This window comes from Pan paniscus, chromosome 7 (genome assembly GCF_029289425.2).
Source record: "Pan paniscus chromosome 7, NHGRI_mPanPan1-v2.0_pri, whole genome shotgun sequence".
Taxonomy (NCBI): Eukaryota; Metazoa; Chordata; class Mammalia; order Primates; family Hominidae; genus Pan; species Pan paniscus.
In genome coordinates, this window is record NC_073256.2 from 161,206,194 (window position 1) to 161,229,620 (window position 23,427).

General features: G+C 62.7%; 2 protein-coding genes across 9 annotated transcripts; one reads left to right on the forward strand and one right to left on the reverse strand.

Annotated features, from left to right (window-relative positions):
- Nucleotides 1-413: 413 nt before the first annotated feature.
- On the reverse strand, nt 414-17,370 carry FAM83H (family with sequence similarity 83 member H). Of its 5 annotated transcripts, none has more exons than XM_034966835.3 (5): nt 16,703-17,370; nt 6,624-7,085; nt 5,646-5,810; nt 5,454-5,578; nt 414-5,211 (listed from the first exon to the last, which is right to left on the reverse strand). In XM_034966835.3, the coding sequence occupies exons 2-5, from the start codon at nt 7,068-7,070 to the stop codon at nt 2,409-2,411; spliced, it is 3,540 nt and encodes a 1,179-aa protein (XP_034822726.2). In that variant the 5' UTR covers nt 7,071-7,085; nt 16,703-17,370; the 3' UTR covers nt 414-2,408. The 5 variants fall into 5 exon arrangements, with proteins under 5 accessions (XP_034822726.2, XP_034822724.2, XP_034822725.2 ...); XM_034966833.3 differs by lacking the exon at nt 16,703-17,370 and adding an exon at nt 10,192-10,376; XM_034966834.3 differs by lacking the exon at nt 16,703-17,370 and adding an exon at nt 9,136-10,036.
- On the forward strand, nt 10,462-23,427 carry LOC117981545 (IQ motif and ankyrin repeat domain-containing protein 1-like). 4 transcript variants are annotated; one of them, XR_008626262.2, is made up of 6 exons: nt 10,462-10,720; nt 12,316-12,404; nt 12,627-12,705; nt 12,792-12,845; nt 16,318-16,407; nt 18,856-23,427. XR_008626262.2 is itself a non-coding variant. In XM_034966844.3 (4 exons), exons 2-4 carry the CDS (start codon nt 12,320-12,322, stop codon nt 19,014-19,016), a joined length of 336 nt encoding a protein of 111 aa, XP_034822735.2. In that variant the 5' UTR covers nt 10,462-10,720; nt 12,316-12,319; the 3' UTR covers nt 19,017-23,427. The 4 variants fall into 4 exon arrangements, 2 of the variants coding, with proteins under 2 accessions (XP_034822735.2, XP_034822732.2); XM_034966844.3 differs by lacking the exons at nt 12,627-12,705; nt 12,792-12,845; XR_008626261.2 differs by lacking the exon at nt 10,462-10,720 and having other exon boundaries at nt 11,520-12,845.

A 23,427-nucleotide genomic window follows, 5' to 3' on the forward strand; every position in this document is an offset into this window, starting at 1 on the left:
TGAGGGGGCTGCCGAGGGAGCTGCTTGTTGAGCTTCGAAAGCCCAAGGCGCAGGCCCAGGGTGCTGAACAAGCAGGACAGAGAGGCTGTGGGAGAGGAAGCTGCAGAGAGGCCACGGGGCTGCAGGGTTGGAGGCTTGGCCTCAGGCTGGGCAGTGTGTGGTGGGGCTGCTGAGTGGGGAATCGCAGGTGGGCACCCAGGAGTGTGCCTGCACAGGGGGCATCGGGGACAGGGACAGGAGAGCAGCGTGAAGTTGGGGAGGCCAAGGTGGGCCTTGGAAGTGGAGCTGGGGGGTCTTTAGTGCCCCCCACAGGGGTGGGTGGTGGGTCCACAGGGGAAATCTGGGAGGCCACGTGGTTAAAGGCTGCAGGATGTAACTGGGCGATTATACACACTGGGGAACGTGCTAGAATATTTTGTGTGTTGTGTTTTATTAACACCAAAATGTGCCACATCATGGTTTGGAAGAGGTGGAGGGTGCAGGCAGGAGGCTCCGAAGGCCCAGGCAGGGCCGCCAGCCTCTGGCCTCTCCATGGACTCCAGCTGGAGAGCCTGTCCACTCAGCAACACCCCAGGCAGCACCAAGAATAACATGCCCACAAGAACATCATGGCCAAGAGACGCACAGGTGCATCCCGCTTCCAGGCACCTTTTCCACCTGGCCAGAAGTCCCTGCTGTCATCCCGACTTGCGCGGTGGTTTTGGTAACCAGTGGGCTGTCCAGCAGTGAAAGCAGGGTCACTTTCCTTCCTTTCCCAGCTGCTGGAGTCAGAACTGCTGCCTTTGTTTGGCGGCCTTGTTTCTTAAATCAGTTCCCTCTTAGGATTTATTACACTAAAAAAAAATTAGTTTTTGAAAAGAAATAGGAGAATACAGAAACATGAATTTCACGAGGCTAGCATCTAACAGTGGGGGCTTTCTACACACGTGGTGCCAAAATATGTCATTCTGAGTCAATTGCAATTCCTCTCTAGGGGTGAAAAGAGATAAAAGATAAGTCAAGAACCCTGGACAGATTCTTGGTGTTGGTGACAAAGAGGAAAGGACCTGAGAATGGGGCTGGTGGGGAGAGGGGGTGTCTGCTGGATACCAGGAGAACAAGGACCACTCCCACCTGCAGGAGTGCCCAGGACCTAGTTGGGCTCGGCCTCAGCTGCACCTTGTCCCCTGCCCTCACCTGGCCCCATACCTGTCAAGGATAAGCACTCCACAACCAGCCCTTCTAGCGCCTGGCTTGGGCTGGGCCTGTGCAGGGGGTGCTCATGAGGCCGGGGCCACAGGTTGTCTGGACCATGTTTTACTGTGCTGCAAAGGCCAGTGCCCCCTCCCCACTCTCACCCAGTGCTGGCCAGAGCCTCGCTGGAGGAGACGGCAGACCTGGCCAAGGCGCCCCTTCGGGCTTCCCTGTGTCCGGTCCCCAGAGGCCTGCCCTGTCCAGCTTCCTTGCCACTCCAAGGGGCATCTTCTGGTCCAGCTCCCCCCCCGCCCCACCCACCCCTTGCAAACTGCCCGCAGCCAGCCCAGTCTTCCCCACAGCAAGAGACGGGCCTCCAAAAAAGATGCTGGGAGGCAGCGAGCGGGAGAATCCAAGTAGGAAAGGAAGTGAAGCCCTGAGGACGGGGGAGACCGTGGGGGGGAGGGGGGAGATGGGGGGAGGGGGAGGGAGGGAGGAGACCCTGAGAGAGGGAGGGAGCGGGGAGGGGGGAGGCCCTGAGAACAGGAGGCCCTGAGGAGGAGAAGGGCCCAGAGAATGGGGAGTTGAGGCACAGAGGCGAGACCCTTGCAAGAGGATAGGGGACTTAGCGGGGTGCACGGCTCACGCCTGTAATCCCCCCACTTTGGGAGGCTGAAGCGGGCGGATCATTTGAGGCCAGGAATTGGAGACCAGCCTCGCCAACATAGTGAAACCTTGTCTCTACTAAAAATACAAAAACTACCTGGGCGTGGTAGCATACACCTGTAATCCCAGCTACTCAGGAGGCTAAGGCAGGAGAATCACTGGAACCCGGGAGGCAGAGGTTGCAGTGAGCCCAGACCGCTCAACTGCACTCCAGCCCCAGGTCTCAAAAAAATAAAGGGGGGGGGGTGGGGACTGAGGCACAAAGAGATGGCGGAGCCAGACGCTGTGCCACGCAAGGCTGACGGTGCAGAGATGAAGGTGCTGAGGGGAGAAAGGCACTGGTGGTGAGGGGTGCAGCCCCAGCGTTGGGGAGGCCAGGGGGCAGAGACGGCAGCTGCCAGGTGAGCCTCCAGTGGAGCCGAGGTCTGGCGCACTCAGCCAAGCCCCAAGCGGCCGTGGCCTGACAGCCGCTGCTCAAGCACATGAGCAGGGCTCTCTGTTCCGCGGGGCTTCTGGATGACCGGGGCAGCGATGCGGGCACCCTGGCCTGGGTTGCCAGGCCAGAAGACTCACTTCTTGCCTTTGAACGTGCCCAGGATCTTGGGCACGAACTTGCCCACCTTGCTGTCCCTGGTGCCCTCCTCCGCGGGGCCTTCCCCTGCCCCAGGGCTGCTGGCCTCCTCCTTCTTGCAGAAGACCTCGAAGCGGCTGTACACGCGCTTCTCCTTGCGCATGCTCTCCATGCGGCGCAGCAGCCGATCGCGCTCCTCCGCGCTGGCTGGCAGCGTGCGGCTCAGCCGGCCCTGGGTCCCCAAGCTGTCCGAGCGGAAGATGGCTGAACACTTGTCCTTGTCAGACATATCTGGGGCCAGGACGCCAGCAGCCGGTGGACGGCCTAGCTCGGGGCTGTTGTGGGTCGGGCCGGGGCTCGGGGCAGGGACCGCACGGTGCTTCTGGCCGTGGGCACTGATCTGCTCCAGAATGGCCTTCGTGTCATCCCGAAGGTTGCTGCTGTACAAGGCGTTGGCCGTGGCTGAGGACAGGCGCGCCCGCGGACCCCGCTCTTCTGTGGCAGCCTCCGTGCTGTCACCCCGGCCCAGTGACAGACGCCGCGGGCTCTCGGGTTGGCCATTCTCCTGCGGCACTGGGAAGCCACCCTCATCCTCCATGCGCCGCTCGCCCTTGGGGCTCAGCAGCTGCCTAAGACGCAAGGAGCCTTTGCGCAGGACTTCCATGGGGCCGCTCGGCCCCTCCTCCGCGGGCCCGGCCTTCGGGGACTCCCCGGAGATGGTAAGAGTGAGGCTGCCCCTGCGCTCCGGCACGGGGGGCACCGGACTGCTCCTGCGCTCCGGCACGGGGGGCACCGGACTACCCCTGCGCTCGGGGTAGGCTGAGGTGGGGCTCCCCTTCTGCTCGATAAATCCTGTAGTTGGACTTCCTCTTCGAGTGGAAAACCCAGGCGTGGGGCTCCCCTTCCGCTCAGGGTAAGCCGAGGTGGGACTCCCTTTTGACTCATTATGGAGCACCTGGTGCGCTCCGGACCCTTCCAGCGGCAGAGGGCTGTCCAGCCCTTGCGGGGAGGTTGAGTGGCCCTGGGCAGAGAGGAAGCGGGAAGGCAGGCGGTCGGAGCCGCTCCGGCCCAGTGTGTCGAGCAGCTGTGCCGCGGTGAGCGACGCGGCTCCCGGCTGCCGCTCCGCCTCCTGGTGCAGCTGCTGTGCAAAGGAGTCGCGCAGGTCCAGCAGGCAGCTCTCGAGGCTGCGGCGCTCGCCCCCCACGGCACCTGGGGCTGCCACCTCTTCCCGCCACGCCTGGGACACGACGGCCTTGCTGTGGCTGGCAACGGTGATGGCGCCCGCGCCGCCGCCGGGATCACGGGCAGGGCCCTTGTACTTCTCCAGCAGCTCCGCCACCTTGGTGGAAGCCGCGGAGCGCACGGCCTCTCCGCCGGGCCCCAGCGTCTCGCTGACCGTCTGCTCCTTGTGCAGCAGCTGCACCTTCTCAGTGGCCGCCGCAGCCCCGGCCGCGCCCTCGGCCTGTGACGTGCTGAAGATGAGCGAGGAGCGCAGCCTGGAGCTGCGCTGGACCAGGGGGTTCAGGCGCGAGCGGAATGAGTCCTGCTTGGCCAGGCCAGGCTCCTCCGGGCCCTCGCGCTCTGGGCCGTTGCCGCCGCTGCCCGAGTCTGGCACCGGGACCTTGGTGGGGAAGGCCGCTGGGACGCGGAAGGCCGAGGGGAGCAGGTCGCCGGCAGGTGCCCGGCCCCCGGGAGCCAGCACGTCGTCTTCGTAAGCCTCCGCTTCCATAGGCGCCGGCAGGCCGTCGTCGCCCCCATCCTCGCCGTGGCAACCGCTCAAGTAGGAGGCCAAGCGCCAGCGCCGCAGCCCTGCCCGCCCCTCGGGCCCACCCCTGCGCTCCGGCTCCGCCTCGGGAGCGGGGTCTGGGCCCGGCCTCGCCGCGGCCTGGCATGGGAAGCGCTGGGTCAGGTTGGGGCGCGGGGCTCCGCTGGGCTCCAGGCCGCGGGGTCCGGGCCCGAAGGCGGGGTCCGAGCCGTGGCGCACCTCGCGGGACGCACTGGACGGCACATAGTCCAGCCGCTGGTGCCCGTCGGGTCCGAGCTCCGGGCAGCGGGGCCCGGCGCCCAGGGTGAAGTCATCCGGGTCCGCGAAACCCGCGCGGCCCCCGCGAAGCTTCTCGAACAGGCCTTGCGGGCGCGCCGGCGCGAGCTGCGGGTCCCACTGGTACTGCTGCTGGTAGAGCTGGTCACGGTGGAAGTGGCTGGTCTGGAAGCGGAAGTCGTCGCCGTGGCTGAGGAACGTCTGCCGCGACACCTGCCGCGCGGCCGCGAAGTTCTCCACGGCGCCCGCGCCCTCGGTCGCGAAGCTGTGCCGCTTGAAGGCGTCCATCTCTAGGTGCCGCGCCTGGAAGAAGCCCCGCGCGCCCGCGAGCTCCCCAGCCGGCCCGGCCTCGGCCTCCAGGCGCCGCGAGAGCGGCCGCAGCCCCGCGTGCGGTTCCAGCGCGCCCCCCGGCATCCGCGGCGGCTCCTCCCGGCGGAAGGCCGACAGGAAGTGGCGGTCCGGGTCGAGGAAGGAGGGGAAGCCCAGGCCCTCTTCCCGGGGCGGCGGGAACAGGAGGTGCGCTCGTTTAGGGAAGGAGAAGGGGGTTGGCGCCCCGACCCCAGGGACGCCCACGAGAGGCCCGGCCCCGGCATACGGAGCCAGGGCATAGGCGTCCATGCGGGCCAGGGCCGCGGCCGAGGGCACAAGCGGCTCGGACTGCGCGAAGAGGATGCGGAACTCCTCGTCGAAGCTGGAGACCAGCTCTCCTTGGAACACGTGCGCCAGGCTGCGGTGGATCTTCTCAAAGGACCACATGAAGCTGTGGGGGGTCAGGGCCAGAGTCAAACCGAGCTGGAGCGAGGGCACTGCAGCCCCGTGGGCAGCGGGTGGGGCGGGGAGGACGCAGGGATGTGAGGTCCGCAAGGACCTGGGCCCGGCTGGGCTGTGCAGGGGTCTACAGGACAAGGGCCCCTGGCGAGGAGGGCCCTGGTGTGGAAAGGGGGTGCTGGGGCTACAGGAGGAGGCCCCAGAGAAGGGGGTGAGGGAGCCCCGCGGGCGCACCTGTAGCTCCCACTCATCACCACGGCACAGTCCACCAGCAGGAACTTCTCCTTGACGTGGCCCTTGAAGGACTTCCCAGTGCGGCAGTAGTAGGTGGGGCCCGCCACAGTCCGTACGCGCAGGAACTGGGGAGGGAGGGGAGTCAGATCTCTCCCACGGGTCCTCCCCAATCTCCCACTCCCGGGAACTCACATCCACGTGGTGCAGGTTGACACGGCACTTGTCGGCCATGTCCAGGAAGTGCTGCGCGTTCATCTCATCCAGCAGGATGTAGACTGGGACCCGACGGGCCGCGGCCTCCAGCACTTCGCTGAGCAGGTCCACATCAGTGAACATGTCCATCACCACGGCCACCACCTGCAAGGGCGGGTCAGGACGGAGAGGAGAGGCCCCTGCTGTCCCCACAACGTTGTCCAGCCTCCCCTCCACACCAGGGAGGTGTCTGGATCACCCACAACCACTGTGAAACAAGCTAGTCCATCCTAGGGAGTTGGGGCCACGTCTGGGAAGATGGGCAGGAAGAAGGGACCAAACAGAAGAGGTGTGGAACGGCTGGCCATAAGGGGGAAACCGAGGCAGGTGCAGGGCAGAGAACCCTGGATGAGGGTGGGCCAGGTTGGGGCACGGCAAGGGCCCCTCAATCCCCTCCACCCTACAGACGGCTGAGCTGCCCCCATTCCAGGGCAGCTGTCAGGACCAAGTGCCAGGCTCCAGTTCTGCCCTGGGACGGGGTTGTTGCCCTGGGCAGGGGAGAAAGTCACAAGCCTTTAGCGTCTGGACCTCATGCCTCAGTCGCTATGGTTTAACAGCACCCTCCGCCGTCTGCTAGCTGTTTGGTGAGGGTTAGAAGCCCTCAGCTGGCCAAGGGCCACCGGGCAGGATGAGAGGTAATTATCTGAACAATGAACCCAGGCTGGTGGGGTGCCCACCCATCCCCAGAGCCCCCGAGTTTCTGGGCACTGGCCATGACCACAGGCAAGCAGACCTGTGCAGAGCCTGCAGCCCGTGATGACTGAGACCTGGCAGCCCTGAAGATCTTTGCCAGGGACCCCCACTCCAGCTGGAGCTCAGGGCTCACCCCACAAGCTGATCATGCTCATGCGTCTCCTCCACCCCCGTGCCTCTAGCCCAGGCCCCTCCCCCACTACCCTCAAGCCCAAGATGGCGCACCTGCTGGGCGGAACGGATCATCCTGCGGGCCTCATCCTTGATACTGGGGCTGTCGGGGGGCGGTGGCTGCACCAAGGTGGTCACCTCGGTGCCCTGGAAGCCGAAGGTCAGAGGCCAGCCCAGATCAAGCTCAGGCACGGCCTGGTCTGAGTTCACCGGCCAGTATGTACCCGAGGAGCCATCCATGTCCACGTCGAGAAGGCTGCCTTCGGGTGGCTCTCGGGTAACATACTGCGGAGGCCGAAGGTGTCGGCTCACATGTTCCAGCTCTTCAGGGCACAGGAAGTCTGGTGCCCCCTCGGTAGCGAGGAAGCGGCTGTAGGCCTCCGAGCCACCCTCGGCCAGTGCATCCACCGCCAGGCGGTAGTACTCTTTGTAGTGAGGCGGCAGGTACCCAGGTGCCAGCGGGTTGTCCCCCTGCGAGGAGCTCTGAGAGCGACGGGCCATGTTGGGGCCAGGGGCCTGAAGGAGCAGGGAGACACATGACTAGGGGTGGGGGCACTGGGACCACTCCTGCCCTCCAGCATGGACACGCTGTGGAAAGGGCCGTCCGTGACTTGGGTAGGCTGGAGTTTAGCCCATGCCCAGGAGGCCTTCCAGGGCACAGCCGAGCCAGGCTCACAGAGAGCAACCCAGACCCTAGGATGCCCCTAGCTGAGGGGACACTGGCAGAGGGCTGGGGCACAGGTATCCCAGCCCTGTCTCTCCTTTCTCTGGGAGGCTGAGGCAGGAGGACTGCTTGAAGGCAGGAGGACTGCTTGAAGCCAGGAGTTTGAAACCAGCCTGGGCAACACAGCAAGACCCCATCTCTACAAAAAATTTTAAACATTAGGCAGGCATGGTGGCGTGCACACATAGTCCCAGCCACTTGGGAAGCTGAGACAGAAGGATTGTTTGAGCCCAGGAGTTGGAGGCTGCTGTGAATTATGATTGTGACACTGCACTCCTGCCTGGGTGACAGAGTGAGACCGCATCACTACAAAAAATAAAAATAAAACGAACCCCCCCCCCAAATATTTTATGACTGTTGGCTTAAAGACAAACAATCCAGGCTGCATTCATCATTATAATATTCACTTTTTTCTTATTTTAAGACATTCACGGACCCCTGGCACTGTGCCTACTGGACAAGCTGGTGCCGCCCATGCTGCCCATGTGTCCGTCTCTGCCTGGGAGACCGTGGGTAGGTCACTGCACCTCTCTGGCCTACCTCTACTGCACAACACAGCTGAGGGTCCACATGACACCACGCCTAGCCCAAGGTGAGCGCAGCAAACAGGGCTGTGACTAGCCTCCTCCTGGAATGGCAACCTTAAGCCCCACACATAGTCCCGGGCCACACCTCCTCCCCATCCTCAGGGTTTCACAATTGGGTTCCCACAGCCCATTCTATGACCGCCCAGTCCTGGAACACTGATCCCTAGACTCTGTCCCTGTCTCCCAGCGCCCCCTCCTTCCCTTGGCCCACCTTTGACCTCTTTCTTGTCACTGTCCCTCTCAGATAAAACCTCCCTGGGCCACAGCCCCTTGGTGCCCACAGGGCCCTGCAGGGCCTGCACTCCACATCGCCCAAATCTGGCTCTCCACTTGCTCAGAGTCCTGTCCCCACCCGCCCCCATCCAGGGCAGCAGGGACCTTTCCAGGTCCTGGGCTTGCCACCACCATCCATGCTTGGCTGCCCCACAGCCCACTCTGTTCTCCAAAGGGTCCCTGCAGGGGGCCTGGCCTCTCCAGAAAGGTGTCAGATGGGGAGCGCCCAGGGCCCACGCACACAGGGTCACCGAGCTACCTGGGTACCTCTCCCTGGAAGGAGAGCCCTAGGGACTGCTCAGTCCATCCCACTGCTCCTCGGGTTGGGGAGGGAGGCAGGACACCTGTCCCCGCCTAGCACACAGGTTCCTGAATGTCGGCCCTGGCTAGGAAGGTGCCCAGAGGAGCGTGCCCCTGGGCGCTGACAGGATGGATGCCGGCCAGCTGGACTACATGGGTGCTAGCCGGAGCCACTTGGCTGAGAATGTTGGGGTCAGGAGGCAGCCATCCTGCCTGGTGCCCCTGGGGGTGACATGGAGTTGGGACATGGGAAATACCAGGTGCCACTCAACAGCCCTAGATGCCAACCGGCTTGGGAGAAGCTGTCCCAACATTTCTTTGTTGGGGCACCGTCCTCATGGTTGACATATGGGGCTGGTTAGGGCACACCGTTCTGGTTGTGCCAGGGGCAGATCGAGGCTGACCACATGGGGGTGAGGTGTAGGCCTGTCTGGCTGGGCCGAGGCGCCCACTCACCATTGCCAGCCTGTCTGTAGGGGCGGTGTCTGACCATACAGGGCAGGGGGAACAACCCTGCTGATGTTGTTTGAGGGTACTTCCCGACACTGGGGGGACACTCTAGAAAGGACCCCCACTGTCCCTTTGGATTTCAGTGTCCAGGCTCCAGGCTGTGTGTAATGGGGGCAGGGACCATCCGGACGGTGGAAGCCCCCGTGGCCAGGAGCCCTCCCAGCAGACATGCCTCGTCCTCACAGGGTGATGCTCAGACCTCCAACGGCTTCATTCCTCACGTTGTCTCCTTTCATGGGTACGTGTCTCCTGGGCTATGGACGGGGCCGCAGCCACTCCCGAGCCCAAGATGGAGCACCGCAGTGGCCTGCATGCCCACACATTTGCCTACCAAACGTCTGCCCAAGGGAGGGAGGGCGCGGAACCCACCCATGGGCAATGACTCAGCACGAATCCGCTCCTGTTGCTGACCCCTGACCTCTGACTGGAAGTCTGGGCCCTCAGCTGGCCTTCAAGGACCCCATCCTCTCCACCCTGGCAGGAAGTGGGGTTCCTGAGTATCTGGAAGGAGGACCCCATGGAAGGATCTGGAGTTCCTACACAAAGTGGGGTGAACCTGTGCCAAGTTCCGATGGGCGCAGGAGGGCGCGGAGGCTCTAGGCGGCGGAAAGGTGGGGTGCGGAGGACGGGGCTCACAGACCGGAAGTCGCTCAGTGATAACGTGCGGAGTGGGCACCCCAGCCCCCAACGGGGTCAGTGCACCCTACGAGCTCGCGGCTGCGGCGGCTGGGTGCCCTATCCGCCCACCCCAGCCCAGGACCGTGGGCGCGAGGGGCAGCACTCCCATCACTCGCCCTGCTCGCCACGCGGGGATCCAGGCCGCACCCTGGCCACCACCCCAGTCCACGGCGGCCCGGGCGGGCGTCCCCAGGGAAGGGTCCAGGCCGTGCCCAGCGCCCAGACTCCAGCTAGGCCGCGAGGGCGGGAGCGAGTCGGGACGGCCGGGCAGGCTCGACCCGGATCCCGGGCCCCTTCCCCCTCGGCTCTTTTCGGGCCGGCGTCGTGCGGGGGCGCTCGCGTCCATATCCGCACAGCGGCGCCCCCTGTCCGAGCAGCCCCGCCACCCCGGCCCCGCCACCCCGGCCCCGCTCCACTCCCACCGCCCCTCTCTGGGTCGCGCGGCCCCGGCCCAGGTGTGGGCGCAAGGGTAGCCCAAGTGGGACCGCGCCAAGGGGCGCCCGCCCCCCGCCTCGCCCCGCCCCGCTCGGGCCGGGGGAGGGGGCCCTACCTGGCCAGGTGCGCGGGGTCTCGGCACAGGGGCAGCAGGAGCCGACCGCCGCCCAGCGGCCTCGCGGTCCGGTCGGTCCGGCAGCCACTCCCTGCCGCGGCCCGCCCGGCCTGATTCACGCGCCCGCCCCCGCCCCGCCCGTCGCTCCTGCCTCCTGCCTGCCCGGGCAGCACCTGGGGGCGGGGCAGCCCCACCCGCGGCGCGCCCGCATTCCTGCGCCCCGCGCCCGCCGCCAGCCCCAGCCCGCGCCCCCGGCCCGCGCCCCGACCCGCCCGTGCCCTGCGGCCGCGCGCCCGGAGACCCCGGCCCAGCGCCGCCGGAGACCGTGAGGCCCGCACTTCAAAGACCCCGACCCCCGGGAGCCCAACTGTTGACCCAAGGCTCAAAGTTCCCAGCCTGACCCCTGACCCTCGCCCCGGAAGTCGGGGTGACTCGGAAGTTCCGGCTCAGTCGCTAGGAAACGAGCCAGCCCGACGCCAGGGGCGGAGCTCTGGCCTCCTCGCCGAGTTGGGGGAGGCAGGTGCGACAGGTGAGGACGGTGGGGCGGCGTCGAGCCCCGGGCGGGGCCGGGTCTGGGAGCCCCGAGAGCACAGGGGATCTGCTCACCACACACCGGTCTCCCACCGCACCAGCGCCCCACACGTAGAGGAGGACCCCGCCCACACCACACACACTGATGCCCACAAGTACCTGGGGTCCCCCATCCTTCTCCCTCATCCTCTCATACCGATGCCCACACTTGTAGGGGACTCTGCCGCAGTGACCCCCCCCATGCACATGCGGACCCCGAATGACCTGTGCCTCATGTACACCAACCCCCAAGTACAGGAGACTCCTCAGGAAGACAGAAGCCACAAGCACACCGAGTCCTGCCCATGCCAGTCACCCACGAACACGCTGACATCCGCACACCTAGGGAACCCCACCTGCATATGAGATTCCTCAGACACCAACCCCACACACAAACAGGGGATGCCATATTCACACTGACTCTGAGAGCACAGGGGACCTCCCTCACATACGGAACCCTGTGTACACACAGGGACTCTGCAAAAACCAAGCCCCAACGGACAAGGGACCCAGTGTGCACACCAAGCCTCATACCAGACGCCCCCCCATGTACACAGCAACCCCCACACACCACCCCGAGCTGCCCCTGGGTGCTCCAGTCCCCCAGGTCCCCCTCAGGCCCTCACTTAGGGCCCCTCCCCCTCTTAGGCCCTGCCCTACACTGGATCATCTGTCCAAACCACCACCCCTCGCCCCTGCCACTCCCACCCCAAGGACTGGCCCTGCCTCAACCCTTTCTGACGGTCATCAGTCGCCTTTCTCTTTGTCCCTCTTGCCATGTGATCCTATTTTCTGTTTTCAGGGTCAGTCCCAGTTTCATTTGTTCTTTCCCCAAACACTCAGTGCCACCCCACTGGTACCAGCATGCTGGAAACATGGGTGGGGGGTCAGACCGGTGCCCAGGCAACTGTGCTGCAGCGGGTGAGGGGCATGGGGCACCGGGGAGGACCCGGACAGGCTGGGGCAGGCAGGAGGAGCCTCCCAGGGAAATGAACTTGGGGGTCAGCTGTGTGGACTAGGGAGAGGGGTATTGCTCCAGGGCCTGACACCACCATCTGCCAGAGCCGGGACCACATAAGGTCTGAGGGTGTGGAGGGGTGAGTGCCTTGGGTGGGCTGGGGAGCAGGCTCAGGGGTGGGCTGGGTTCCCAGGGCAGTGGAGAGGCATGGAGGCTTCAGTAGAGAGGGCCGTGCTCATGATTACGATGAGAACAAAGACCGGCCCACTGGCAACCCAGCAGCTTGGGGCAGGGAGAAGAGTGCTGGACTCCAGATCCTGCGCCCGGCAGGATGGGCTGAGCCTGGGGCGGAGGGGCAGGCAAGCCACGGCCGGGGGGACGGGAGGTGGCCAAGTGCTCTTGCCAGGCATCCCGGCTCAAGTTTCTGGGCACACACCCGGGGCGGGCAGGCAGACAGGACACCAGCTGGGAAACCTCAGGGGATCCCATGTTCCTGCTGTCATCCACTCAGGCCCCCATGGTGTGCCACTGCCACTGCCCCTGCCCTCTGCCACTCTGAGCACCCTCTCCCTGGTCCTTCCCTACCCACCCCCCAGGAGAATGGACAGTAAGAAGGGGAGACCCAAAGCTGCAGCTGGGAAGTGGCAGACGCTCCACCCTGGGCCCAAGACGAGAGCTGCTGCTGGTAAGTGCACCCTCTGACCTCCAGAGCACTGTCACCCAGACACTGACCTGTGAGGCCTTCTGTGGCCGCCGAGAGACACCCCCTCTGAGGAGAGCCCTTCTTCCAAGAGTGGCTTTTAGGGGACCTCCGAGTTGGGATTAGGCGTGATTGACTGAGGGTTCAGAGCCCATTCATTCATCTCAGACCTTGAGCCTGAATCTATTTTTTTTTTTTTTTTTTGAGATGGAGTCTCGCTCTTGTCACCCAGTCGAGTGCAATGGCGCAATCCCTACTCACTGCAACCTCCGCCTCCTGGGTCCAAGTGAGTCTTGTGCTTCAGCCTCCCGAGTAGCTGGGATTATGGACGTGCGCCACCACGCCCTGCTAATTTTTGTGTTTTTGTTTTAGTAGAGACGGGGTTTCGCCACATTGACCAGGCTGGTCTCGAATTCCTGACCTCAGGTGATCCGCCCGCCTCGGCCTCTCAAAGTGCTGGGATTACAGGCTTGAGCCACATGCCTGGCCAAGCCTGAATCTTATACCCCTGGGGTTGGGGTGGGGGCCTAGGGGTAGCACTCAGAGAAGCCCAGCTTTGGAACCCATGGAGGTGGGAAGGGGGCAGGAGCCAGTGGGAGGCGCCTAGATGGCCAAAAATGGGTTTTGAAACAGGAGGGTTCGAGTCCAAGTTGGGGATTCTCAGTCTAAGCATGTGTTCTCTGACTCTCTGCTCCATCTGGGCCATCCTGTGCTGCCCTCTGCCTGTGGCTTTGCTCCCAGTCACCTTCTCCATAGTCACTTCCAGGTTGGATGGTGACAGCTCACCTGGGCTGGGTTTTCCTGTGGGTCAGGAAGGAGTCTTCCCCCAGTACCCTCCCCCACCCAGCCCCGCCTTCACTGTTGTCACTCCCTTGCTCCAACTCCCATTTATTCTCTATGCTGGCTGTGAACACATTCCAGGCTGCAAATCTGGGGTCCTTCAGCACCCAGGCCTGCACTGGGGTCTGTGATTGCTAAGAGAGCACCCCATCCTGCTCCCCAGACTGCCCCTCTGCTTAGAGTGGGCCTGGCCTAACACCCCTGGATGCCAGAGAGCTCCCAGATTCACAGGAGCAGGTGGGATGATGGTGACCGCTCCTCCACGCCAGGCTGGGGTTAGATCCTAGTTCCCCAAAATAGCCCCAGCTGCGTCTGAGGCCAGCCGCCCTCCTGGAATGAGGATAATGGGCACAGGTGCCGCATGCTGCTTCCGCAATCTCTAGCCCTGAGTACACTGCACTCCAATAAACGGGGGGCAGGGCAGGCGGACCAGCAAGGCAGCCAGGAAACTGGGTTGCAGGGGTGGGGGCTGTGCTCTTCAGTTCTGCTACCTACTGACTGCACACCCAGGCCTTCGCCCTGCACCGCATGCCATACACTGCCCTGGACAGCTCTGGCCCAGCATGCCTGGGTCTGCTGCAGGGACACCTCTGTCCCTGAACAAGTATCTGCCCTCAGTGCCCATTTCCACCAAGCATTGGGCCAGCCTGGGCAGGCTTGCTGTCCCTTGGTCTTGCAGTGCCCTGTGTGGCGGGCACCGGCTTCACTTGGCAGATGTAAAGATGGGCCCACAGATACCCTGCATCCAGCCTGGCTTCCTGGGCCTCCACAGGCATCCCTAGGTTGCTGCAGTGGCCACCGCACCAACACAACAGTCCGGGACCCCTCCTGCCACCCCATCCAGGCCTTACCTGGCCTTGGGTCTGCAGTGCTTCGAAGCCCTCACTCCGGAGCTGCTCCAGGGCCACGGCCAGCTGCAGCCCCTCCACGTGTACCCAGGCCTGCTCCTCCTGTAGCTGCTGCAGCCACAGCTGCTCCTCCTGTAGCTGCTGCAGCCACAGCTGCTCCTCCCGCCACAGCTGCATCTGCAGCTGGACCTGCCGCCACCGGTCCTCCAGCAGCAGCTGCTCCTGGGCCAGGCACAGCTGGACCTCATGGAGCCTCAGCAGTTCGGGGCCCAGGGCCGGCATGGGGTCCCCTGCTCCACAGCCTTCCATGTGCCCAGCAAGGACCAGCACCAGCTCAGACCCCGGAGCAGTGGCCGGCACCGGTCTCGAGGCTGCCTGTGGCTGCTCTGGCCTGGCCACCCTGGGGTGTCCCTGAGGTGCTGGCTCGATGCTGGTCACGTGCCCTGTAGGGGCCACCCCCGCTTCACCCTGAGGGCCCCCTGGGGTGGGGGGCGGGGGCTCGACCTCAGGGCCCTGCTGCCCAGCTGCCGGCTGGGCCCTGCCTGCCCTCCTGGCCCGGGGTTTGCGAACTCGACTTCGTTTCCCAGACATGGCCCTGGATCCAGCGCCTCCTTCACCAGGTGTCTGCTCCTCAGGGGCCCTGGCTCATGGACCAGCCGGCCTCAGGCCAGCTCAGAGGGCGTCCCTGGAGGCCACAGTGGCTGTGTGCTCCCACGCCAGGCTTGGCCCCCTGTTCCAGGTCCTGCCCCTTGCTGGAGCAGCACCGCAGCTCAGGACTCTGGCTCTGCCTATGGGCCTCACTGACCCCACTCAGTGGGGCCGGGCCACGCCAGGGAGTTTATAGGGACTCCGCGGCGCGGTGGCTCGCCTGGGCTGAGAGGCTGACTGACGCGCTGACACGGCGGCACGGGGCTTTACAGGCCACGGGCCCTGCTGGCGAGACTGGGAGGGAGGCTGAGAAGCTGGAGGAGGCAGCGCAGCAGCCAGGGTGCCTGCTGTGCGCAGCAACGGGCGTGCCTGGTCCTGCCCTGGGCGGCACCAATGCCCCCCGCCCCCGCCCCATCCCGGCTCCCCCGGTCCCACAGCTGGTCGAGGGAAACTCAAACTGCAGGCCACAGGGCCAGGAGCTGCATCCTGGTCGCACTGACCCTCAGGGCCCAGACCCTCCCTGGCCACAGACAACCTGAGCCCAGCTGGCCATGGGAACCCGTAGCCCATGCACTCTGGAGGGCTCCAGGGCAGCTAGCACGCCCACAGGAGCCCCGCTGGGGTTTGGTGGAGACAAAGGACCCAGGGACGCAGTGGGAGCTAGGGCAGGGTTCGGGCCACTGCACTGCGGCTGGCTGGAGAGACTGGGCCCTCAAAGCCCTGCGTGGCACTTTGTGAACTGATGTGGGGCCCCGAGGAAAGTCCTGGCGGTCATGGAGGTGGGGCGGGGGCTCTTGGTGCCATCCTGGCTGGGGGCTGGCTGTCCTGCACTGCACTGCAACAAGGGCCTGACTGGATCAGAGCTGCCTTTGGGTCTCCGGGCTGGAGGTGGGGGTGCAGGGCTAGCCCCAAATGCCGGCATCCTCTGGGCTTCTTGTTGGGAGGGTGGGCTCCAGGTGGCCTCCTCCCTAGCGTTTCCCCAGCCCGGGGCTGCTGACTCACACCCACGCCCAGGGCCCCATCCCAGCCGGCTCAGCCACACTGGCCAGACTGGTTTGCCTGGCGCAACCCTGCCTGAAGCAGTGCTCCTGCTCCTGTTCAGTCCTAGTCCCAGAAGCTCAGGAGCAGAGGGACAGCCACCTGCCAGGGGAGTGCCGAATTGGACACACAGAGACCGGAAGGGCCTGGGGGATGGACGTGGCACAAGGTGGGGGACAGTGTCAGGGGTGGGGCAGGGCCAGCAGGCGGCACTGCCAGCCCACAGGGTCCTTCTAGCAGAGGCACCACCTGCCCATCCTTGGGCCCACAAGAGCCCAGGTGCCTTCCTGCTGGCTGGCTGTCGCCTGTGCCTCCCTGAGGCCCCCTGTGCAGTGGAGTATGTGCTGCTGGAGGAGCCCGTGCTCCTTAAGGTTGTCCGTGTGCTTCCCTCGGGAGGAGGCCCGGGTGGGGGGCTCCCTGTCTGCCAGGACGCACGGCCCTTTCGGTGCCCCATAAGTGTCTCTTGAGGCTAATGGGGATGGGGGTCTCTCATCCCAAGCTCACTGACGGTCGTTTTCCCTTAGGGAAGCCCGGGGAGAACCGCCCGCCGCAGAGGAAAGCGGGCCGGCAGGCGAGGGAGCCCGCGTCGGCTGACAGCCCACAGGCCCCCACAGGTGAGAGCCCGCACGTCCCGCGCCGCTGTGGGTGACCGGGTGAGCTGTTGGCAGGGGGGTGCCCTGGGCCGGGACACGCTCAGTGTGGGCGCGCGCTTGCGTGTCATGTACACATGTGCTTGTGCGCGTGTGCAGGTGCGTGCACGTGTGGGAGTGCGCGTGTACGCGCACCTGTGAGCGCTCGGCGCAGGCCCGCGACACGCCCGAGCCCCTCCCGCCGCGCCCCGCTCTCGCCCACCTCCTAGTGCTCCACCTGCCCGCCGCCCGGGTGCGTGGCCTCTCGGGAAGACCCTACCCTGCGCCACTCGCCCTCGCGGGGGTCGGGGCCGCCTCCATCCCGGGTCCGCCGCGTCGTGCCCGCCCCGCGCGCGCCGCCCTCAGGTGGCAGGAAACGGGGCCCTGCGCGTCGCCTTGGGCCCGGATCGCCTTCTCAGGCTCTGCAGCTCCGACCCTGCGCTGTTCCCGACCGGTGTCGGCCGCTCAAACCTTCCTCCGGGCCCGATACCGCCCTGAGGCTCAGCAGCGCCTCCCAACGCGAACTCGTCGTCGGTCTCCACGCACCCGCTGCCTCCCTCACTGCTCATTCTGTCCTCGCCGCTGCCTGCCCTCCTGCTTCTGCGCTGGTGCCGCGGGACTGCCTCCCCCACGGTTCCGCCTGCTCTTCCCTGGGCTCCTCTCCGCGGAGCCGACGGGGCCTCGCGGCCACATCAGGTCTGACCCTGGTGCGCCCCTGCTGGGCATGGGCCATGCTGGCCGCAGCCTCCAGATGCAGGCCTGGCACCAGCAGCCACCTGTCCTCCCCAGCCCAGGCCCGGCACCGCCCATCGCCTGATCGCCTGTGTACCCCACCACCCCGCCCCAGGTGTCAGGATAAGGAGCCTGACCCTGTCCTGAGGACGGGAGTAGTGGCAGTTGTTTGATAAGAGCCTCAGGGGTGCGGGAGCACCTCCGCGGAAGGCCCCGTGGTATGTCAGTGGTGGAGCGTGTCCAGTAGCTGGGGATTTGGCCTTGGCAAGAGGCAGCTATGAGAGGAAGCACGGAACACAAGCAAGGCCAGACCCTAGGGAACTCTGGGGAGGATGTCCCTTCTGTCACTGAAGGCCAGCACCGAGGCTCTGCCCGGGACCGTCTCCAATCATTCCTGTGTCTGGGTGTCACTTTTTCCAGGTGCAGGCTCCTGGTGGGAAACCAAGAGGCCGCTCTTCTGCTCTCAGTGTCAGGGAAAGGCAGGGACGCCCCCATTTTGCTTTCTGTAGTTTGAGGTGGACTCCTAGCCTTCCTCCAGGACAGCCCCGCCTCACTGGCTAGGCGTCTTGGGGCCTCAGCCACTCTGCGGGGTGTGGGGCAGACAGGACCAGGGAGCTCCATCTTGTCGAGGGAAACTCAAACTGCAGGCCACAGAGCCAGGAGCTGCATCCTGGCCACACTGACCCTCAGGCCTTCCCATCAGGAGCCTGCACCTGGAGAAAGCGACACCAAGACACAGGGAGCCCCATGACCCCTGCCATGGTGCCTCTTTTTGCTACAAAGTGGGTTTCCAGCTCAGAAGCAGGGCTGCCGGGGGTGCTAGGACCGCACAGGTGGGGTTGGCAGGGGGGATTCTACACGTGCTAGGGCTGCCGGGGCTGCTAGGACCGCACAGGTGGGGTTGGCAGGGGGGTTCTACACATGTGCTAGGGCTGCCGGGGCTGCTAGGACCGCACAGGTGGGGTTGGCAGGGGGGTTCTACACATGTGCTAGGGCTGCCGGGGCTGCTAGGACCGCACAGGTGGGGTTGGCAGGGGGGATTCTACACATGTGCTAGGGCTGCCGGGGCTGCTAGGACCGCACAGGTGGGGTTGGCAGGGGGGATTCTACACATGTGCTAGGGCTGCCGGGGCTGCTAGGACCGCACAGGTGGGGTTGGCAGGGGGGATTCTACACATGTGCTAGGGCTGCTGGGGGTGCTAGGACCGCACAGGTGGGGTTGGCAGCGGGGATTCTACACGTGCTAGGGCTGCCGGGGCTGCTAGGACCGCACAGGTGGGGTTGGCAGGGGGAATTCTACACATGTGCTAGGGCTGCTGGGGGTGCTAGGACCGCACAGGTGGGGTTGGCAGCGGGGATTCTACACATGTGCTAGGGCTGCTGGGGGTGCTAGGACCGCACAGGTGAGGTTGGCAGGGGGGATTCTACACGTGCTAGGGCTGCCGGGGCTGCTAGGACCGCACAGGTGGGGTTGGCAGGGGGGTTCTACACATGTGCCTGGGAGTCTATTTCAGGCAGAACAGACTGTGTCCCTTGAGAGCAGCAGGTGTGAAGTGAAACTGCCCTGCCTCCAGACGGCGGGCTCAGGGCTAGGCACTTAGCGTGGAGGGCGTGCTAGGCTCCAGCCCACAGCCGTGGCCACCCAGCTGACGTGCCTTAGGAGGAGTCCATGCCGCTGACTCAGCGCTTTCTGTGCCGCAGGGACACCTGGTCGCCATCACGTGGACACGCTATTTTTGCACTCGAGGCTATTCCAGGAAGTCCATCCAGACAGAGCACGCCTTCCCCAGCCTCCTCTTCTCGGCCTGCAGCCCTGCTCTCCCCACGTCTGGTGGTCTGTAAAGAGGGCTTGTTCTGCGTAGGTGGGACCTGCTCTAGATCCGTCTTGGAAAATGAGCTCATGCCGTTGGCGTAGGCACCATTCCTGCCCCCATGCCACTCTGCCCCGGGGCCTGCTGGCTGACGTCCACGAGCCTGTCTGTGCCCTCGCTGCGGCCGACTCTCTCTAGGAGCGTCCTCACAGGATGCAGAACCTCCCTTTGAGCTTGGTGTTCCCTGCTCCTCACAGACCCACCCCCAGCCTTTCCCAGCTGTCCGCATCACCACTGTCCGGGGCTTGTTCACTTCAGGCCCTGGAGGGCCAGCCCAGCCCTCACTGGTGTCCGGAGTCAGTGATAGCGCTCGAGTGACTCTTCCCACCCACAGGAAGTGGGTGATGAGGTGCCCCCCGGGGGCTGTCCCTTGCTGCTGCCCGCCAGGATCTCCCTGCTTGGGACTACAGCGTGCCGGGGGGGGGGGGTCAGGCTGGAGTTGGTGTGGGAGCCTTTCCCAGCCTTTCCTCTGCATTGGTGCCCTCCCCAGGAGGCATCTGAGCTGCAAAAGGGGCGAATGCGATGTAGACACTTGGGCCCCGGGACTCGCCTGTGTCATCTGGGCTGGGCCCCACAAACACCACAAACACCTTTTCCACCACGCAATAGATGGCTGCTGGGCTGCCCAAGGGTGTGATGTGGAGCTGGGAAACCCAGCCTGGGAAGGCAGCGTTCCAGGAGCTGCTTTCCAAAAGAAGAATAGCCTCCACCAGGAAGGTGTGGCTGAGCCCCACAGCCCCAGAAACCTGCGGGAGGCTCCACAGGGGGGCCTGCCAGAGGATACACACCCACCCTACCTCCTGCACACGGGATCCTCCAACCAGACAGTGTGGTCCAAGCAGCCTGGCTACTTTCACCTTAGCCAGCAGCCCTGGGCCACACTGGGGATGGTCCCAAACATGGCCTGTGCTGCTGTCACGGTGCTAAGGGGCCTGGCAAGCACGGGGTCTTTCTTGCTGGACGGAGGCACAGGTGCCAGAATCTATCTTTTGCCCTACAGTGTCCTGGCACAGCCTAGATCTATGGACCCCTTCACCGGGTGCTTTATCCCCCACCCCCCAGAACTCCTGGGACCATTGAGATGCCCAGGAGATGGGGGGGCCCTGTGCCTGTGTCCCGTTGCTGCTATAGCAGCCGCCACATCTACCAGCTCTGCAGGGTGGCCACCGGGCACGGCCTCGCCAGGCTGACGTCGAGGAAAGCCAGCCGTGCTGTGGGTTTCCTTTCCTCTGGCTCCCCACTTCTGCCTCCCTCTTCCACTATTTTTGGTTTGGGTTTTTGTTTTGTTCCATTTTGTTTTTTTGAGACAGGGTCAGCTGTCTTGCCCAGGCTGGAGTTCAGGGGCTATTCCCAGGTGTAACCCTAGCTCACTGCAGCCTCCAACTGCTGGGCTTAAGTGATCCTCCTGCCTCAGCCTGAGTAGCTGGGACTACAGGTGTGTGCTCCCACGTCTGGCAAGCCTCTTTCAGTATAACTGTATGGGTTTTTCTCCATCTTTTTTTCGTCTTTTCAATTTTTCTTCTCAAGGACTTGGGCTGTTTGACTTGAGTCTTCCAGTCTGGATTTTGCTGATAAGATGGAACACCTCGAGAATGCATCTTTGTTTAGCATTTAGACGTGTCCCCTCCTCGTTTGCTCAGTGGAATTACGATTGCACTTGGAAATGTATCGTGTTGGGTGTGTTCTTTAAGCTGAACTTTCGTAGATCTGGCAGGACATTTAACACCAGGCCACGAAGCCTGCTTCAGAAGTGACTGAAACGACATCTGCCTCATAGTGTATATTTAAAAAATGATTTTGTTGTGTGAATAGTTATGCTGCCATTTACAGATAAGTAAGATCAGAAACATTAGTTTCATATATTGTAGTTTTTAGTTTCTGAATACTTATTGGGTTCTTTTTCTTTTTTTTTTTTGAGATGGAGTTTCGCTCTGTTGCCAGGCTGGAGTGCACTGGGGCTTGGCTCACTGCTACCTCCGCCTCCCAGGTTCAGGCAATTCTCCTGCCTCAGCCTCCTGAGTAGCTGGGACTACAGGCGCCTACCACCACACCCAGCTAGTTTTTGTGTTTTTAGTAGAGACAGGATTTCACCATGTTGGCCAGGATGGTCTCGATCTCTTGACCTCGTGATCCGCCCGTCTCAGCCTCCCAAAGTGCTGGGATTACAGGCGTGAGCCACCAGGCCTGGCTCCTCTTCCACTTTCACGGACCCTCGTGATTGCATTGGATCTCCCCGGGTAATCTGGGATGTTCTTCCTGGCCTAAGGTCAGCTGATTAGCAACCTTAGTTCATCTGCAGTCTCCATTCTCTTTTTGCTGAATCAGGTCAAGTATTCACAAGTTCCAGGGGGCAGAAGGTGGACATCTTTGGGGGACATTATTCCGCCCACCAGAAAACCCAGGAGCAGCCACAGCCCCAAGACGAGGCAGGGAAGGAGTGCTGCTGTCTGCCGGTGAAGATGAACTGCTTCTGGCCCTCCCGAGCGAGGATATTGAGAAGAAAGAATTTGCCAAGATGCTAGTCACACACCAAGTACAGAGGCTACGTTGGTCTCCTGTGGCAGAAAGACCGCTCGCGGCGCGGCAGCTCTCACTGGCCCTGCTGCCTCTTCAAGTTGACTGCAGTCCGTCACCCACGGTCGTTATTAATTTGTTTTTGCAAAGGCCAGGCAGGTGAATCTAATGGAGATGGAAACCACCACACCTGCTTCCCTGGTCTCTGATGTTGGTGTTAACCTCTGCAATTCCTCAAGCAAAGCACTCCTTCTATCAGGCTCACTGTCTTGCTGGAGGGAGGAAGTTCCACAGGCTCTCACTTGGTTCTTTCTGCCGTAACAACCCTTACTCCTCTGGCGAAGGAGCCAATGTGAGCATTCAGCTGGCAGCTAAGAATGTGTATGCCAATAAACAGGGCAGACCTACAGACCCACTGGACCCATTAGAGATGGACTTGGGCCACAGTGCCTTCCATGACTTCAGTAAACAGAGGGGTGTGGTGATCTTGTCAAAGTCCTGGCGTCAATGTCAGTGTCCGGCTACACACCATGTTCCCGTCCTCGAAAAGCCTCTCTGTACCCCTCTATGTTGGTGACACTTAACCCTGGCAAATGGCCACAGACTCCTTTGGGGACAGAGTAGGAGCGTAACTGGTGGGAGTGGTTGGCATGCTTTGTATTGGGAGAGCTGCATGCCCTAGGGCTTCCAGCCTCCTCTTCAGTTTGGCAGCTGTGAGTCTGAATTTCACTCAAATCTGGAAACTGGGTGAGAGACTGTGGCAGCTGCTGTCCGGCTGGCAGAGCCTGACGTGTCTCTGATCATACTCACTGGGTCAGCAACACCCTACTGACCTCGTCCAGAATCCCACATCCCAGTTGATATTAGGGCAATCAGTTCCCTGGCTGTTTTCCCCAATATCAACCCGGGCTTACAGAAGACAGTCACCACAGAGCTCCTGCCAGGAGTTCACTCATTCGTGCATTTCTTCCTTTTTTTTTTTTCTTTTTGAGATGGAGTCTCGCTCTGTCGCCCAGGCTGGAGTGCAGTGGAGCGATCTTGGCTCATTGCAACCTCCGCCTCCTGGGTTCAAGCGATTCTCTTGCCTCAGCCTCCCAAGTAGCTGGGATAGCAGGTGTGTGCCACCACGCCCAGCTAATTTTTGTATTTTTAGTAGAGATGGGGTTTTATCATGTTGCCCAGGCTGGTCTCAAATTCCTGACCTCAGGTGATCTGCCCTCAGCCTCCCAAAGTGCTGGGATTACAGGCTTCAGCCACCACACCCAGCCTCATTCATACATTTCTTATTGTTGTTGTTTGAGACAGGGTCTTTCTCTGTCACCCAGGATGGAGTGCAGTGTTGTGATCATGCCTCAGTGCAGCGATCATGGCTCAGTGCAGCCTCAAACTCTTGGGCTCAAGCAGTGCTCCAACCTCAGCCTCCTGAGTAGCTAGGACTATAGGCACACAGCACCATGCCCCAGATATTTTTTTATTTTGTAGAGATGGGGTCTCACTATGTTGCCCAGGCTAGTCTTGAACTCCTGGCCTCAAGTGATCCTCCCACCTCGGCCTGCCAAAGTGCTGGGATTAAAGGCGTGAGCCACCGTACCTGGCCCTTGGTGGAATCTTTAGGGTTTTCTATTCATACATATAAAATCATATCATTGGCAAACAGAGATAATTTTACTTCCTCCTTTCCAATTTGGATGCCTTAGATTTCTTTTTCTTGCCTAACTGCTCTGTCTAGAACTCCCAGCACTATGCTGAATAGAGTGGCAAGAGCAGGCATTTTTGCCTTGTTCCTAACCTTAGAGAAAAATCCTTCAGCCTTTTACCATTGAGGATGATGTTTGCTGTTAGTTTTTCATAAATGATCTATATCAGGCTGAATAAATTTCTATTTCTA

Excerpts from the sequence above, each read along its gene's own strand:
- LOC117981545 (XM_034966841.3), top strand. The coding sequence starts at position 11,927 with ATGGAGGCTTCAGTAGAGAGGGCCGTGCTCATGATTACGATGAGAACA. Across the intron at positions 12,405-16,317 it reads CAAGACGAGAGCTGCTGCTG|GGAAGCCCGGGGAGAACCGC; the intron begins GTAAGTGCACCC and ends GTTTTCCCTTAG. Across the intron at positions 16,408-18,855 it reads CAGCCCACAGGCCCCCACAG|GGACACCTGGTCGCCATCAC; the intron begins GTGAGAGCCCGC and ends TCTGTGCCGCAG.
- FAM83H (XM_034966830.3), bottom strand. Across the intron at positions 5,579-5,645 it reads TCAACCTGCACCACGTGGAT|TTCCTGCGCGTACGGACTGT; the intron begins GTGAGTTCCCGG and ends CTCCCTCCCCAG. Across the intron at positions 5,212-5,453 it reads GTGATGAGTGGGAGCTACAG|CTTCATGTGGTCCTTTGAGA; the intron begins GTGCGCCCGCGG and ends GACCCCCCACAG.